This window comes from Spea bombifrons, chromosome 1, assembly GCF_027358695.1.
Source record: "Spea bombifrons isolate aSpeBom1 chromosome 1, aSpeBom1.2.pri, whole genome shotgun sequence".
NCBI classification, from domain to species: domain Eukaryota; kingdom Metazoa; phylum Chordata; class Amphibia; order Anura; family Pelobatidae; genus Spea; species Spea bombifrons.
In genome coordinates, this window is record NC_071087.1 from 16,154,894 (window position 1) to 16,173,114 (window position 18,221).

Here is an 18,221-nt window from a genome sequence, read left to right on the forward strand (position 1 = left end):
TGTTTCAGCAGTGAAAGAGGAGCTTTCCAAGGCTGCTGGTCAGTGTGTTCATTTCACAACAGATTTGTGGAGTGCACCTAGTGGGCAGCATGCCTTTCTTTCTTTGACAGCATACTGGTGGCAGCCCGGTGTGTCTAAGGAAGCTGCTGCAGCAGGCTACCAATCATTCCTTCTCCATGGAGAAGTGATGGATGAAAAGCACACTTCCAAAAATATTCTGCACGCAATGAGGAAAATGTTTAGCCTTTGGGTGGGAGCAGAGGTGGGCACCAATGTTGAAGTTGGTTTTGTGGTAACTGACGGAGGTGCCAATATGATGAAAGTGCTGCGAGATGGTCATATTGTTGGTGTGCGCTGTGCAGCCCACATCATCCATCTTGTAGTGAAGGCAGCAATGTCAGAAGGAACTAACGTAGCAGCAGTAGTTCTGTCCCGCTGCAGAAAGATCGCTGGGCACTTTCACCATAGTGTTAAGGCTAGCCAACTTTTGAGGGAAGAGCAAGAGAGGGCAGGTCTTCCCGTACACTGCCTACGACAGGATGTCATTACGCGGTGGAACTCCACTTTAGACATGCTGGAGAGGATTTTGGAGCAGCAGAGGGCAATCCATAATCTTGCCTCAGAGCATAATATTGGGATTACATCTCCATTGAATAGGGAGGAATGGACAGTGATCGCCCAGCTAGTGGCAATTGGTTCAAAAGGTACATGACTGGAAGCGTAAAATGGGAATGCTGTCCGAGGAGGGAGAGGTGCAGGAAGAGGAAGAGATGATGTGGTCCGCTACTCCTAGCAGCAGCAGCAGCAGTGCCACAAGCAGCACAATACAGCTGAGTGGAGCAGCTGCATTTTGGGAAGAGGCACTTGGGAGTATAGCTGGACCATCTGACAGCGCTACCAGCAGAAAGGAGAGTAGTGCTGCTGAAATGGTCAAATTTTACCTCTGTAAAGTTCCTTCTGCGCCTAATGTTGACCCTCTTAGCTACTGGGATGAAAGGAAGAGTGTGTAGCCTGCACTCTCATGGGTTGCGTAGCAGCTACTATCATGTCCGCAAACCACTGTTCAAAGTGAGCGCGTGTTTTCTATGACTGGAAACATACTGAGTCCACAGCGCTCACGCATGGCACCTCATCTGATGGAGCAGATTGCCTTTCTTAAATTCAATCTGCCCAAGTTGGGTTACTCAGCTCTTAGTTTGGAAAGTTAATTTTCTCTAATGTTCAAGGTAGTTTCTCCCCCTGGTTGCACGAGTTTGCGGTGTGGCAACGTCTGCTACCTCCGCTGGTGTAGCCAATTTACGCTAGGGCCTTGTGTCTGAGTTCTGGAAGTCCGCTCCCAAACGTCAAGGACTGACAGTTTTTGGATGCTTTGCTCTGGGGTGAAACAGGTGAGCGGGTCGCCAATTGCCCACTCATTCGCTTTTCCCAATGCTGCTGCTGGTGGTGGTGCCAGCGTCTCTTCTCTGCCAGATCGCTTCCTGGCTAGTGTCATAGCTCAAATGTCCCTAATGTTCAAGGTTCAAGATGCTTTGCTCTGGGGTGAAACAGGTGAGCGGGTCGTCAATTGCCCACTCATTTGCCTTTCCCAGTGCTGCTGCTGGTGGTGGTGCCAGCATCTTTTGCCAATTCGCTTCCTGGCTGAAATCATGCCTCAAATGTCCGTAATGTTCAAGGTAGTTTCTCCCCCTGGTTGCACTTGTTTGCGGTGTGGCAACGCCTGCTACCTCCGCCGGTGTAGCTAATTTACACTAGGGCCTAGTGTCTGAGTTCTGGAAGTCCGCTCCCAAACGTCAAGGACTGAGAGTGTTTGGATGCTTTGCTCTGGGGTGAAACAGGTGAGCGGGTCGCCAATTGCCCACTCATTCGCTTTTCCCAATGCTGCTGCTGGTGGTGGTGCCAGCGTCTCTTCTCTGCCAGATCGCTTCCTGGCTAGTGTCATAGCTCAAATGTCCCTAATGTTCAAGGTAGTTTCTCCCCTCTGGCTGCGTCTGTTTGCGGTGTGGCAACGCCTGCTACCTCCGCCGGAGTAGCCAGCTTACGCTAGGGCCTAGTGTCTGAGCTCTGAAAGTCCACTGCCAAACGTCTAGGACTTACAGTTGTTTGGATGCTTTGCCCTGGGGTGAAACAGGTGAGTGGGTCGCCAATTGCCCACTCATTCGCCTTTTCCATTTTTCAATGCTGGTGGTGGTGCCAGCGTCTCTTCTCTGCCAGTTCGCTTCCTGGCTAGAGTCATGCCCAAAATGTCCCTAATGGTAAGGGTAGTTTCTCCCCCCCTGGCTGCCTCTGTTTGCGGTGTGGCAACACCTGCTACCTCCACCGGGGTAGCCAGCTTACGCTATGATTTATGTGATGCCCCAACTAACCCCCTCCCTTGTGTATTGATGCCCCCACCACTTTTGTATTGGTTAATGTGACACCCAAGCACACTCTTGTCTATTGTTGATGCCCCCTGCCATGTGTATTACCCCCAGCCACACATTTGATATTGATTTTGTGATGCCACATCCCAGCCTTTTGTATTATTTAATTTTTAATGATGTCCCAAGGCAATCCCCCCTCCCTTGGATATGGGTCTGCTTTTCTTTAACCCCTTATTTTTTGGTAGTGTTTTTTTTTCCTGCTGTCCTCCTACGTGACGATCCTCTCCCTGTCACGAGGAACTCTTGACAGCCGCTGAGCAGATGCGAGCGAGATTGAAAGCGGCCGTTGTGCGGCAATAATGAAATTAAAGTGGCTAGCATGCACACACTGCGCTGCCCAATGGCTGTGCCTCAACTCTTTGTCCCACCACTTTTGAGACGTGGGATGAAGAGCTGAGGCACGGCCATTGGGCAGCACGGAGCGTGCACGCCGGCCGCTTTAATTTAATTACTGCGGAGATGACCTGACTGCCGGACGGCGGCCTCTTTCAATCCCGCTCGCAGCCGCTCAGCGGCTGTTTTGAACTTTGCAGCCGCCTTGAATGTTGGACGGCCGGCTAGCCGACGGACCGGCCGGCCCACCAGGAAAATTCCCGGTATCCCGCTGGGCCAGTCTAGCCCTGTCTAGGAAAATGCATAGGACTATACAGGATTCATAGTGAAACTTTTAGGTATGTGATAAAAGTACAAAAGAGCATTTCTGGTTGCTGGTAGACATATACTTTTCAGGGACAATGTCTGTAGGCAGAAGGAAGGATGTCTTTTATTACCCTTTTTAATTTTAAACTCCTGACTTTTACTTTTAGAGCACTTAACAATACCATGGCCTCTATATATCTGCCATTTTTTATTTTATCTGTCCAGTACCTAGTCTCTGGAATGCCCTACCGCATTTTGTCAGACTATCACCTAATTGCTCTTACTTTAAAAGCTCACTAAAAACCAGACAATCAGAGAAACATACAATGTACAGTTTCTTCTAATATATCTTCTAAAGATTCTAGTTCTTTGAATGCTATGCTCTTTGAAAGCCTAGGATCCAGCAAGTGGGTCTTTGTCATTGATATTACCGGTTCTGAGATCTATTCTTTTAACATTGTATTTTTCTGCTTTCTAGAAACTGACTTTGAATTATATAAGCTTGAGTTATGTTACAAAGCTCTGTCTGATGTGACAAGTGACTCAGATGCACAGGATGAGTCACATGCGACTGCAGAAGCTGTTAAAAACTTGCTAGGGGACTTAAAAGAGCATCACACAAAGATCGCTGTCTTGTCACAAAATGGTGAGTATTCTGGTTATAAGAACTTTGTTACAGAAAATATGATGAAAATATTTACAGTTCATGACTTATTAAGAATATGTTTTTATTGTTTTGCAATTGAGGTGAGAGAAAAGAACAGACAATCGTCCAAAAATTCCACTTATAATAGGGGTTGAATCACAATATACATGACTAGATGGGCACCCTGAAAGTCCACACATGAGCACAAAGATGCATTCATGTCCTAAAAAAATAGACATTCAATATACACTCACTGGCCACTTTATTAGGTACACCTGTTCAATTGCTTGTTAACACAAATAGCTAATCAGCCAATCACATGGCAGCAACTCAATGCATTTAGACATGTAGACGTGCTCAAGACAACTTACTGAAGTTCAAACTGAACATCAGAATGAGGAAGAAAGGGCATTTAAGTGACTTTGAACGTGGCATGGTTGCTGGTGCCAGACGGGCTGATCTAAGTGTTTCAGAAACTGCTGATCTCAAATAACCACTCCTTACAACCGAGGTATGAAGAATACATCTCTGAACGCACAACACATCATCCCTTGAAGCAGATCGATTACAGCAGCAAAAGACCACACCGGGTGCCACTCCTGTCAGCTAAGAACAAGAAACTAAGGCTAAAATTCGCACAGGGTCACCAAAATTAGACAATGGATAACTGGAAGAACGTTGCCTGGTCTTATGAGTCTCGATTCCAGCTGCAACATTCAGATGGCAGACTTTTGTGTAAACAACTTGAAAGCATGGATCCATCCTGCCTTGAATTAACGGTTCAGGCTGGTGGTGGTGTAATAGTCTAGAGGACATTTTCTTGGCACACTTTGAGCCCCTTAGTACCAACTGAGCATTGTTTACATACGACATACGAGTATTGTTGCTGACCACAGTGTACCCATCATCTGATGGCTACTTCTAGCAGGATAATGCACCATGTCACAAAGGTCACATCATCTCAAACTGGTTTCTTGAACATGAGAATGAGTTCACTGTACTCCAATGGCCTCCACAGTCATCAGATCTCAAACCAATAGAGCACCTTTGGGATGTGGTGGAACGGAAGATTCACATCATGGATGTGCAGCCGACAAATCTGCAGCAACTGCGTGATGCCATCATGTCCATATGGACCAAAATCTCTGAGGAATGTTTCCAGCACCTTGTAGAAAGTATGCCATGAAGAATAAAGGCAGTGCTAAAAAGCAAAAGGGGGTCCAACCCGGTACTAGCAAGGTGTACCTAATAAAGTGGCCAGTGAGTGTAGGTAGAGCATAGGTGAAAAAAGTTTAAAGAATACAATGTTGTAAGTAGAGCATTTATCAAAAAAGTGGCTAGCCTGCCTTATGGAGGATCTAGCCATATTCAAACCACAACACATATACATATATGAGTAGTTATTTCTCCAATCAACTAGTGATGGGAAGTTCGGATCAGTAAACTGAATCGGTTCATTTCGAATCGTTCACCCCATTAACCATAACTGCCCCTAAATTAACCCACACCTCCCCTAACTTTCAGCAGCCCAAATATTAATTTTATACTTACTGTTAGATGAGTTTCATGAGCAGTGTGGACGCTATATGGAAAGGGACGGGACCAATCGTCAGTGTGACTGGAGGGAGGGACTGGGAAGTAGAAAGGGACGGGACCAATCGTCAGTGTGACTGCAGGGAGGGACTGGGAGGTAGTAACTGCTGTGAGTGACATTGAGTAAACCGAAGAATCGGATCATGAATTGTTCGAACCGATTCATCCAAATCATTGAAAAGAATCGGTTCAAAAGAATGATTCGTTCATGAACCGGACATCACTACAATCAACACAAAAATGTTGATGACACCATTATCTAATTTTGTGCTGTAAATATACAATAACACCGTAGCAACTATGCTATTACAACGACTCTTTACTTGGCAGATCTAAAGAAGGAACATGAATATAACCATATTAACCCAAAATTGATTCTATATTCAACAGTGAAACTGGGAAACATACAAATGATGTAAAGTCATGTAAAGTTTCCATCAGAGGAAGAAACCGCTAAGGTCTAGAAAACTTAGGAAGTCTACATTGCTTCTATGTTGGCCCAATAAAAGTCATCATTCTTGACCAAAGAGTCCATCGTTGTGACATGTCATTCTAATCATAATCGGACATACATTCATCATATTAAACATCTTTCTGTGACTGTAGATTAAAGTTACAAACTAGTAACAACTGTTTGCATTCGTTATTTCAGGAAAAGGAAAAAGTTTCTTTTTGAATTTGCTGTTTCTCATGACCAGCGATATTGAAGAAGAATATAGAGAAAACAACATGAATTTAAAACTACCAAAGGTTTGATTGACTGTGTAACTGTGTGCATTACACTAAAATCAGAAAGGGAGCACCTCAGCTGCTGTGTTTTCTTTTCTTCAAAAGTGTCACTAAAGTGCTCCTTACAGCCCTAGCAATAAATGATGCATATTAAAGTACTTTTGTAAGTACTTTTACATACAGTGGAACATTTTCACTTAGGCTGAATAGGCCTAGGGCAGCAGTTCCAGGAGGAAAGCAGCCCTTCTTCTACATGACTGGGTGCAGATCGTTCTATTAAGCAATCAGGCTGCCCAGCTCACCAGTGTGTGGGCTAAGCATACTATAGCCATATGATGTGACTAAATCTCCAATTGTTATCATATAGTCCTAGGTTAGTTCTGTGTTTAAGTCTGTCAGTATTTTATGTTACCTTTGCCCTCTTATCCATGAGTTAGTTGAGGATCTAGGTTCCTCTCCCCATGTCCCAGTTAAGAATCCTATCCTTGCAAAAAGGAGAAACATTGGATAATCCTGGCTCCTCACTCCATCCCTTGTGTTCTTTGCTCCTTGTCCTTTGTTGTGCCCTGTACCATGTATGTCTTGTCAGGTTATATTTAGAATCTGTGTTCTGTGTATTCTTACTTATGTTCAACTTTGCTAGTAATGCTTTATTCAGTTTCCCATGTATTTCTCTCTTCCTGAGTTTCTTGCTCAGTCTTCCTGTTTCTTGCTAAGTTCTACTTGCTTGCTATGTCCCCTTGCTTCTTATGTTTCTCTAGACCCTTTGATAGTACTCTGCTTATCCTCCCTTATCCTGCAGCATCCTGCATATTTTTTAGTAGCGCTATCTCTCATGCCTGCTCCAGGGTGCCTGCAGGATAACATCTGCTGTTATGACAGGGCCCTGGAATGTGGCCATCACCTGGGAGAGAGCAGTTGCCCTGTACCAGGTCTTGTCCGACTCCACTAATGGTCACTTTGGGTCAATACAGCTTACCCCTGAGACACTGCTTGCATGGTGACCTTATTTTGCACTGCACATGCAGCACCCAAGGGGTTTTTGCATGCCTGGGACAGCACCCAGCCAAAATACACCTACAATTGCTACAATTGTAAAATCATTCCTTCAATTTGGAAGAGCCACAATAACACAATTAGAACAAGTTAAATGCCAGCTCAGACCATATATTATTAAGCTGTATGGCAGATGAAACAATCTCTCACGGGTGCTCAAGCTAAAGCAAATCAAAAGATGAAACACTGGCACTCCATTACAGACGACGAGTGACTAATAGTTAATAAATCCTTTATTCGGATTCTTGATTTTATATTTAAAAAAATTCCAAAATATATAACAAATAAAAAAAATAAATAGAACTGAAAGTCTGTTTAATACCAAAGGCGCTTTATCAAAGCACATCCCACCTAATATAAACCCAACAATTAAGGTGTATAATGTGAGATAATAAACAACACCTGGTAGTTGCAATACCAATACACAAAAAATATGAATATAAAGAGCAAAGGAAGAATAATATAATAATAAATAATATTAACATAAGTATGGGGAGAGAAAAAGAGAAAGAAGGAAAAAAGGTGTCAAAGATATACCCATAATAGACCATGCTGCACCTAAATATTCAGTTAAATTTTACATTTATTAAACTGTGTAATACCTTTGTAGCAAAACACCTTAACTGAGTTTAACTTAATTAACTGAGTTTAACTTAATTAACTGAGTTTAACTTAGCTTAGTTTAACTTAAGGCAAATCACTTAATTGTACAGTACATTAGGCACAGCTCAACACTTGCATTCACAGCAACAGCTAGAAGAAATATAGAATATCATCTGCAAATAAATCCCCTGGGATGCAAGTTCCAACTTGCAGGTTAAAGAATCTGTGAGTTATTTGCTGTTTCTAACTCCCATCGTCCCTACTCATCTGTAATAGACTGTGCAAAATGTGTGCTAATCATCCTAAAACATTACGTCAAAGGGATATTTTTATGCCTTGGTGAATTTTAAGTGTTTACTTTAATGCAGTTTAACAATGTTTACTGATTTATATAATCTTCGCTGTTAGGATGTTACTGGAAATCCAAAACTTCAAGACTTGGAAAATGAAGACTTGATCAACCTCCCAGAAGTGGTAGGAAGACATTTTGTGTGAAAAATAATGTTATAGCTCATTTACCACTATCTAAAGTCTTTATGTAGTTAGACACAGTTATATAGCAATGGTATGGACAAGGAATGATTATTAATTATTATTAACGTAATGCAAAAGAACCAGGCAGCTTCAGATCTTTGAAAAAGTTTTGGGACCGTTTCCAGTGATACAGTTATGCAGTGATTGGGAAATATTTGATTGTGCTATATAATTCTTTCATGTTTTACCTTTGTTACTGAATTATTCAGATTTATGTATTTAATGACAACATTGAAGGGTGTTTTCAGTAGAAGGATCCAATAAATATTATTCCAGATTTTTACAAAGTATTTTTGTGTAAAAGTGTAAATGTTAATGGATGGTTGTGCATAATTGTGTTATAGTGATGGGAAGTTCGGATCATTAAAGTGAATCGGATCATTTCGACTCGTTCACTGAAATGATCCGATTCATGATCTGAATCTTCGGATCACTCAGTGTGACTCACAGGAGTTACTGTTTCCCAGTCCCTCCGTGCATGCACACTAACGATTGGCCCCGCCCCTTTCATTTGAGCCAATGAACCCTAATTACCTAATAAATTGGTATGGTTGATGGGGTCTTTAGTGTTAATTTAGGGGCAGTTATGGTTGATGGGGTATTTAGGGTTCATTTAGGGGCAGTTATGGTTGATGGGGTGTTTAGGGTTAATTTAGGGGCAGTTATGCTTAATGGGGTGTTTAGGGTTAATTTAGGGGCAGTTATGCTTAATGGGGTGTTTAGGGTTAATTTAGGGGCAGTTATGGTTGATGGGGTGTTATGGGTTAATTTAATTTAATAAAGTTAACTTAAGGTGCAGTTAGAGGTAAAGGGGAATGTAAATCCTGGGGGCAGTGATTATTAATATATTTATTTATAAAAGTATGGTGATATTCTCTGAATGATTCGAATCCCTGTAAGATTCGGATCCCTGTAAGATCCGGATCCTTGGATCATTTGAATCATTGAATCATATGAATCATTTGAATCATTTGAATCATATGAATCATTTGACTCATATGAATCATTGAATGACTCTCTGACTCTATGAGTCATCGTTCCTCTGTGAATTAATGAGCTGTAACCCGATCCCAGAGTCTGTGTCTGAGTGCTCTGCAGATGACTCTCTCTGGGATCAGACTACAACTGCATGATTCACAGACTGAACTGCTACAAATGAATCGTTAAGTCTACTGAACCGATTCATCCGGATCACTAAAAAGATGCGGATCAAATGAACGATTGGTTCATGATCCGGACATCACTATTGTGTTATCACCACTTGCTAGAGGAATCCAGAGGTATACCTTATTTACAGTGCGTATGTTTTTCTTAAGACTGTAGGACTTATGTGATGCTGGAAGAGATCTGTGCTCCTCCAGCATAGATCTTCAAGGTCCCATGCATCTGGACTTCCCAGCCACAAGAGAGATAAAGGGGGGAGATTAATTCAGAAAAATAAGAGATTTTTTTTTTAAAAAAAATGTATATTTGAATTTACACTCCAAGATTGCTTTAGAGAAATACCTTTATTGTCATCATGTATTCAATGTCGCATGGTTCTCAAGAATATAGCATGTGTACATTACCCAAGAGTGAAATCCAATGGAGGATACGATTAAAAAGGTGCAATAATAGTCTCTCAATGTCTTAATAAGCGGTACTCTAATTGGTATTCCAAAGTATCTCAAGTAAAGAAAACTCACCCAATCATAGTAAACCTAGCGATGAATATGGAGTGCCATGCAAATTACTTCTTTGATTTTCCCTTTTTAGGTAAGAGACTTAATCAAAACAAACCAAAACGAGAACCAGGACTTCAAATCCTTAATGGAATCGGTGGAGTTAAGCCCTCTTATCACTCAAGTAGGCTTACTGTAATTTATTATGGTTTTCTAATTTTTTTAAAGAAAAAATCATCCTTGTATCCTGTTCACAAAGTTACTCTTGTATCCTCAACTTTGCTTTGCTTCAACATTTAATTAAATGAGTACAGGTATATAATTAATCATTAATCTGAAATGTCACTCAATTTGAGGAGAATGGGAAAATTTAACTAAGCACCACTTGCATTTTATGCACACATGATCATCGGAAAATGTGTTTCTTATTTTTTTGTTCAAAGGATGTGCAGAATTCAAATGATGAATTTTCAGGCCTGTCCACATATTTCACGAAGAGAAGCAGGATTGAGGTCGCACCTTATCTTTTGGCTCAGTAAGCCCAGTATTTTAAATGGTTTTACTACAATGTTTTAAAGAAATCTTGTGCTCTTTGTTCTTCAATCAGGGTAATTATTTTATAGGTATTTTAATTAAACCTTGGGGAAAATTGCCTGAAGAGTACCAAGTTATTGACATTTGGGAAACCCTATAAATATTCTCATATTAAGAAGTGTTAAGGGAAAGGAGAAATGCATGGGGGCAAGAAAGGGTTAAAAATAAGGGAAGAAATGGTTTATAGAAAATTGCCAACTGAAAGTTGGGGAAGGGTTGGGAGGTGGAGGAAGTCAAAGTGTTTAGGGGTAGAAAAAGGAAAAACAATAAAGGAAAATGTACTTTACTTTGCTTCCATTCTAGGAAAAACCTGCAACGGAGCTATGATTCCACAACAAAATGTATTATACATCTGCGATATGGATCTGTCTACCAGTTAAAAGTAGAGTATTTTGAAGAGGAAGACTTACAGGCCCAGTTGTTTGAACTGGTGTCATTAATCAAAGGCAAGTACATTTTTAATATACACACAATATACAGTTAAGTATACAAAACAAATGTCATTATAAACTGCAAGCTCCCTCAATTACTTTTCGATCTTTTTTTTAGAAGTTATACAACTAACATGCAGAGTAACAAATATTATTTGAGAAACTTTATAACATGAGACCAAAAAGACAAAATCATAAAGGTAAATTATAAGCCACTGTCACTGGCTATATCTAAAAAAATCACATCAAAGAAAATAATCTATTAACCAAAAGTGTCTTACATAATTACAATATCTCAGAGCACACACCCTAGAGACAATTTCTCTGGCATTTTGCTCTTTACAAAATCCAAATCAAGGACTTACCCAGAGCCGGCCTTAAGTGTTCTGGCGCCCTGTGCGGACTACTCCTCTGGCGCCTGACTTCCCGATCTGCCGCGGTGCGCGCTTCACTGCTGATCGCCGGAATAATTCTGGCGTTCAGCATGAAACACCGGCACCGCAACGGAGTCACGGAGAGTTAGGGGCGCCGAGCGGTCGCTGAAAACTTCACAAGCAACCACCCAGCCTGCCCGGGACTTAAATTGAAACATTGTTTTTTTTGTTTGTTTTAACTTTATTTAACATCCTGCAACTTTATTTAATATGGAGGATGTTAAATAAAGTAAAAAAAAAAACAAAAAAAAAACGATGCTTTAATTTAAGTCCAGGGCAGGTGCCCCTGTTGCCATGGCCGCACAGGTCGCACACCCCTAAGGCCGGCCCTGCTTATACCAATCACATAAAAAAGATGTAGAAAGAACACATACTGTATAATCCTCAACAGTCGTTTAGTGTGCAATCACCATTTTTAGCGAATCTCTAAATTTTAGGCAGGCCAGTGAATTGAGCACCAGATGTTCCATTCTGGATTCACTTATGGTTTCACCTTTATTACAGATGCCCTCAAAAAATGTGCCTAATGTACATATTTTATCTGTTGTAATGTCAGTACATCTTTTAAATTAAATTGTATTGAATTCCCACCGTCTTACCAAAAGCTCTATTGTTTGTTGGCAGGAGGCACATCAAAACATGGCATAAACAAGACAGTACAAGATAGGTCTATTCAGTGCTTAAAGGCTAGATTTCCTCTTTTGACAGACTATGGGATTTCTGAGTTAAATGATTTAAACAAGGTAAGAATTGAGTGTTCGAATTTAAATTATTACGTTTAGTACTATTAAACTTCTGCTTTAATACTTTTGGGATTCCTCTAGTGAGTTCAATTTACGTAAAAGATAAAATTGTGATATGTCCCAGTTATTCTAAAATATTTACCACTGCCAGCTACCAGTCAGCTGACAACTGATCCTATCCTATCCTCTCTAGCTGATTCAGATTGTTACGGGTGAAAAAGATTAACTGCACCTGGCAATAACTTTGCTGTAGTTTTGTCACTGACCTTGGTCCTTAGATTTAAACAACTTGTTAAGAACGCCTGACCATTGCTAGCATCTTATTTAACCCCTTGATGACAATTGCCGGTCCGGGCACGTCACCGAAAATCAAGTCGATAACGACAATTGACGTGCCAGGACCGGCTCTTCTTTAAACGGGTGCAGAAAGCGAACTATTTTCGCTTTCTGCACCGAAACAGCGTTGCTGTAATGCCTCGACCTCGAGGCATTCAGCAACGCCATGATCGGCCTAAAGGGGCCATCTCTGGCCCCTCCCCGGGGCGTCAACGTCCGCCATACTTTGTATGGCGGCGGACGCCCGTTTTAAAAGGGGGCTGCCGGTGATCTTCACCATCAAGCAAGATGGTGGCGGCCCGGGAAAAAACCCAATAAAGACGAAAAAGTTCGCTAGACGGTCTCCAGACCCTCTAGAGAACTCTGGCTCCACTTGCAGGTTGAATACAGGTACTTCATTCAACCATGCAAGTCAATGGAGCTCAGCTTTCTAATCACAGTGTGATTAGTAAAAATAAATTAAAAATAAAATAAAAATTAATAATAATTAGAAAAAATAGTAAAAAAAACAGTAAAATGTAAAAATTATTTCCCACTGATGTCACTATCAGGGGAACCTTCAAGTTGAATTTTTTTTTAAAAAATAAATAAAAAAAAAGGCAAAAAAAAATATATATATAAAAAATATATTTTTGTGAGCAAGTCCTAAAATTAGCATATTAGCTTAAAACAATTCTCGCATGGAAAGAGTTAAAATACTGGCATATTAAATGCCCATGGGGTGTCTACTTTTAAAAAATGTATGATTTGATGGGGTAAATTGAATTGGCCAGGTTCAACAAGGTCCCAATTAACACGGGGGGAAGGATGGCCACACATCTAATTTCCAATTAGAAAATTGCACACGTACCAAATGTGGCCTTTTAGTTCCCCCAAAAAATGACAAACCCATGCATGTGGGGTATCACTGTACTCAGAAGATGTTGCTGAACACATATTGGGGTGTCGTGTGACAGCGGCATATACTAGGAGCTGTAAATTCATACATAAAGTAGGTGTGTGTGGGAAAAATACACACACAAAAATACTACTGCAAACTTTGAAACAATGCTGGTGGTAAAATGTGTGCATGCAAAGAGTTAATATACCAGCATTTAAAATACCCTGGGGTGTGTAGTTTTCAAAAATATATGGGTTTATTGGGCACACTGAAATGGCCCGGCTCAAAGATGTACCAAATAGGGCATGGGCAGTGGATCCCCAAATGCCAAAGTTCAACATTGAAAAATGCGCATGTCCCAAATGTGGCCCTTTTGCCCCCAAACAGCCAGGCAAAATCATTCATGTGGGGTATCACTGCGCTTAGGAGATGTTGCTGAACACATATTGGGGTGTTTTATGATAGTGACATATACCAGAACCTGTTTATTCATACCTGAAGTAAAATGTGTGTGAAAAAACAAATGCAAAAAAATTACTACCATAAAGTTTGACAAAGGCTGATGGTAGAATTAGTGCTTGGAAAGGGTTAAAATACTAGCATTTGGAATACCCTGGGCTGTCTAGTTTTCAAAAATATATGACTTGATGGGGTAAATTACATTGGCCGGGTTCAAAGATACCCGGAATGGCACATGGGGGGAAGAATTACCAGATTTGGAAAAAATGGCTTTGAAATAGCAAAACGCTACCTGTACTTATTGCCCCATAATGTGTAGAAAAAAGCAAAAAAACATAAAAACATTGGGTATTTCTAAACTCAGGACAAATAGTAGAATCTATTTAGCAGGTTTTTTTATTACCTTTTATAGATGAGTTAAAGATTTTTCAACTAAAAGTTAGAAACAGTCATTTTCTTCTAAATGTTTCACCATATTTTATACTTTTTTTAATAGTAAATAATATGATACAATCAAAACAATGTCATCTAAAGAAAGCCCTTCTTGTCCTGAAAAAAACAATATCTAATGTGTGTGGGTTCAGTAAACGGGAAAGAAGAAAATTACAGCTAAACAGGAGCAGCGCAGAAATGTTAAAACGGCCATTGTCACGAAGGGTACAAAAAGTAAAATCAGCCTTTGTCACGAAGGGGTTAAATAGATCAGAAATTTGATGCTATGACAAAATGCTCTACTTCTTTGGCGACTTCTGGCTGACAGGTCCTCCTACATCCCCAGTGGTTCCTCCACTTTTCAAGTGTTTTCGCAGAGATAGTCAACTGTATTAGGGCTTTTGGAATAAATGTGCTCTATATTCCTGTACTCAACCATGTCGTGTAGCATTAGTCTCCCCATCTTCTGGTTTCTTAAGGATGCAGCCCTGGCATTGACTTCACTGTTAGATGGTTAAATATCTCATTTATTGTATAACACAACTTTGTTTAAACATTTCAAATAATTTTAAATGCCCTGTCTTAAAATTATGGAGTCTATGCTTCTTGAGTTTGTCACTGCGTTTCAAACAATTTATAACAAAGGGTCCTTTAAGAGAAGCAGGCAGAGCAACATTGTGCTGCAGACTCCTCCACATTTCAGACTTCTGGTTCCTGTCTCCCTCTGGTGTAACTCTCATCCTGTGGCTACTCAGCCCTTTTTAAACCCCTAGGGCAGTTGAAATGTTCAAAGATCACCAGTGGGCCAAAGCCATTGGCAATCCACAAGCCAGTTCCAGTCCCCATAACACGGTGAAAGGTAGGACTTTGGGTTCCAGATGAAAACAAGATTGACTTTAAATGCCTGCTTAGGTTCTCTATAGTACATGTTTCTGGAGGTAATTGAATTGCTGAATAGACGGATGATCCTGAGCCTTGACTAGTGTACTATTCAACATGTATGCTTCCCATTTTGTCCTCTGATGGTAATGCAAGATGGAGTACTCAAACATTTTCAAGTAATAAAGTCAACATTTTTTCCCCAAACCCTATAGCATTTTCTTCAAAGGTTCAATTCATATGAAGACATTACACTTTCCAAAAATGTCAAACATTTTGCGGGAAAAACAGAGTTGTACATTGGAAGTGGAAAAAATTCATCAGCTGATCGAGTCGCTCTGCAGGTAATAGACACAAGAACTTGTATTAGTCAAAATATGTGGAACTGTTGCACCATAGCATAATGACTTAACCCATCCTAAATATTAAAAAAGGAATACCAATAATCAACTGTTAAATCAATGTGGGTCCAAAATGATTTGATCAAAACTCCGGTAGGATGAATGCACGTTTCCAATTAATGCATGTAATTTTTCAGACTGTTCTGAGAAGATTAACAAGTATACAGGACGTGAATGAATCAGAAACGCAAGAATGGAAGCACAGAGTTGCAGCAGTGAAAGAAATTGTTGTGTATTTACCTAGTAAAATACTATATGGTGGAAAAGAAATATTGGAGATGCCAGGAACAGATGATTCTGACCCTCTGGCAATGGATTTCATACAAAAGGCTTTGAATACGGTAGGCATCTACAAACACGTTACTAGGAACCTTTTCAAATTGGAGAAGTCGTGGCAACACAAAAAGCGACCTTTAGAATTGGCAGCTGAGTGCAGAGAGTAGCAATTCACCCTGTTTGTTTAGGGAGTACCTACCAGGTCATTTACACGGGGCTGCCCTCATAGGACCACAGGACAGACCTGAACCCTGATCTTCAGGGTCCTCTTGCCTACTTAGAGGCGTAGCGGCCATCCAGTGGACCTTCATGTGTAGCCGAGTTTCCAACAAGTCTTCATGCAGGAACTTGGACTTCTGTCAAGGTGTCCTAACACCACCTTTACAAAGGCACTTTTAGCTTCACGGAAACAGGAGATGAGATAGAACATTTCCAATAAAAGATTGATTGAGTGTATTAAATAACTGGGCATACATTATGTACAAAGTAAACTGTGATGCAGCACAGAACACAGACAGCAACAGCTGAACCAAGTATATACAGCCATAGGATTTGTAGACTGTAAATAACCAAGAGTATACCTAAAACCAAAATGCTTTACACCCAATAGGTGATGCATTACGAAATACCAGTAAAAGCGGATTCTTCATTGTCACCCCTTTTGTTTGAGTTTACAGGTGGATGTTATATTTATCATAAGTGAATTTGCGTTTAAAATCGCAGAAAGAGAAGTTAAAGAAATCCTGCTGAACAGTGAATTTATGAAGGCCTGGAGGAAAACTCCTGAAAACTATTCAATTATGTTCCTGGCATATCCAGAAAAGGTAGTAAGAGCAGCACAGGGTGAACAACATGTGGATAAATATTTATACGATCATAATTGTTATAGTATAGTTGGTACTTGTATGGGTTCAAGGCCTGGTTGTGATCCAAATAACATGCAATAGTAATTTATATAGTAAATCAATGTTTTTTCTTTGTTGTATTCGTCTAGGATTCAAACTTCCAGTTTTCAGAAAAAAGTGGAGATAAAATAAAAGAGCTACTTAAGTTAGAAAAGTATAAGAGGACCTCAGAACTTGAAGAGCTGTGCAAACTGCTAGATATGGTTAGTAGCGCGTATACCGTCTCTATATTCCCATATAGTTTACTCTGCTGCAGTATTTGATATATATATAAGACGTTCTTTATCAGCAGACATGGAGATCGCCATCATAGGCAGTATTCTAAGCATTGCACAAGTCAATGGTTCGACACAAATGCTAATGAAATGCTTATCTCCATAAATGTTCATTATTAGGTCTTTTTAAAAAAGAGGATGATATCATTTATCTAAAAGCTGTTAATAAAAAAACCTTTATGGCAATAAAGTCATAATATATGTATATCTAAATTCCTTTTTAAAATAAAACAATGGGTTTGGAATTACATTCCCAAAAAGAGCAAAACGTAAAAAAGGCTTTTCTGGACTTAATGCATCAGAGGAGAAAATCAATCTGTCTTACTGATATCTTAATACATGTCATATGAAAGGTGTTTAGCAAATGGCATTACAATTTTAGGAACCTAAGGATGATGAAAACCTGCTCTGGACACAGGCTTACCATAGGGCCCCTCTAAACATCCACCACAATCTGGTGGTGGAAATTCTGCGTAGCTGCTGGAACAGACCATATCACTAACATTTACTTTCTCAAGGACTGCATGCCACCTGTTGGTGCAGAGCACTGGGATACAATGTCTTATTCCAGTGCCCAGTGGCAGGCACCATGCAGACCAAGGAGGAAGCATTAGTGGAGGGGTCTATGCTGGTGGCTGCCCAGACCATCACCTCCCTCACACTCAAGTAAGAATGTGCTGCTCATGTGAGCTTGTCCTAGCTCCTTTTATGTAGACCTTGAGAGGTCGGTTCTGAAGCACCTTAGAAACAAGTGTACACACGCTGTTTTAACTTGTATATATATTTAGGTTATTCAGCTTATACTCAACTCATTTCCCTTATTGCTAAATGACTAATTTTGCTGTATTATTTTTTTGTTTTTTACTACAGGACTCATTAACTAACGCAATGGATAAATCCATTTTTACATCATACATATTGCCAGTTCTGCATACCTCCATCCATATGCAAGAGGTATGTAACATTTCTTTGTGTGTACTATAGTTTAAAAACACACAGGTTTTAAAGTTTTTATTGGAGCCCCCAGGCCAGTTCAGATCTGGAGACAAATAAGAGTGTCTGCGATGGCCATCAGACAAGTAATCCGGCAGTGCTTTGTAACTCCCATGAAATCTCAGTAGAACAATTAAAATAAAACTATACACTATAAAGTGTAATAAAATGTTCAGGGCTATTATGTTACCTAAAAAAACTCATCTTCCATGCATATGGCATAACTTTTTTTATACACAATATAGTTTTAACATTGAACCTTAAAAATCTCAGGAATCTAGAATGAGAGAATAGCGGTGCCA

The 18,221-nt window shown here is 40.2% G+C and overlaps 1 protein-coding gene across 1 annotated transcript in view; it reads left to right on the forward strand.

The window, feature by feature from the left end:
* The window catches only part of LOC128480798 (uncharacterized), a 35,030-nt gene that overhangs the window by 4,404 nt on the left and 12,405 nt on the right, over window positions 1-18,221 (forward strand). The window contains exons 2-13 of the mRNA XM_053458317.1: window positions 3,538-3,705; window positions 5,951-6,048; window positions 8,095-8,160; window positions 9,976-10,065; window positions 10,325-10,416; window positions 10,779-10,921; window positions 11,965-12,083; window positions 15,285-15,413; window positions 15,608-15,811; window positions 16,424-16,570; window positions 16,741-16,854; window positions 17,797-17,880. Of these exons, the coding sequence (XP_053314292.1) occupies window positions 3,538-3,705; window positions 5,951-6,048; window positions 8,095-8,160; window positions 9,976-10,065; window positions 10,325-10,416; window positions 10,779-10,921; window positions 11,965-12,083; window positions 15,285-15,413; window positions 15,608-15,811; window positions 16,424-16,570; window positions 16,741-16,854; window positions 17,797-17,880 (1,454 nt within the window). The remainder of the gene's footprint in view (window positions 1-3,537; window positions 3,706-5,950; window positions 6,049-8,094; window positions 8,161-9,975; window positions 10,066-10,324; window positions 10,417-10,778; window positions 10,922-11,964; window positions 12,084-15,284; window positions 15,414-15,607; window positions 15,812-16,423; window positions 16,571-16,740; window positions 16,855-17,796; window positions 17,881-18,221) is intronic.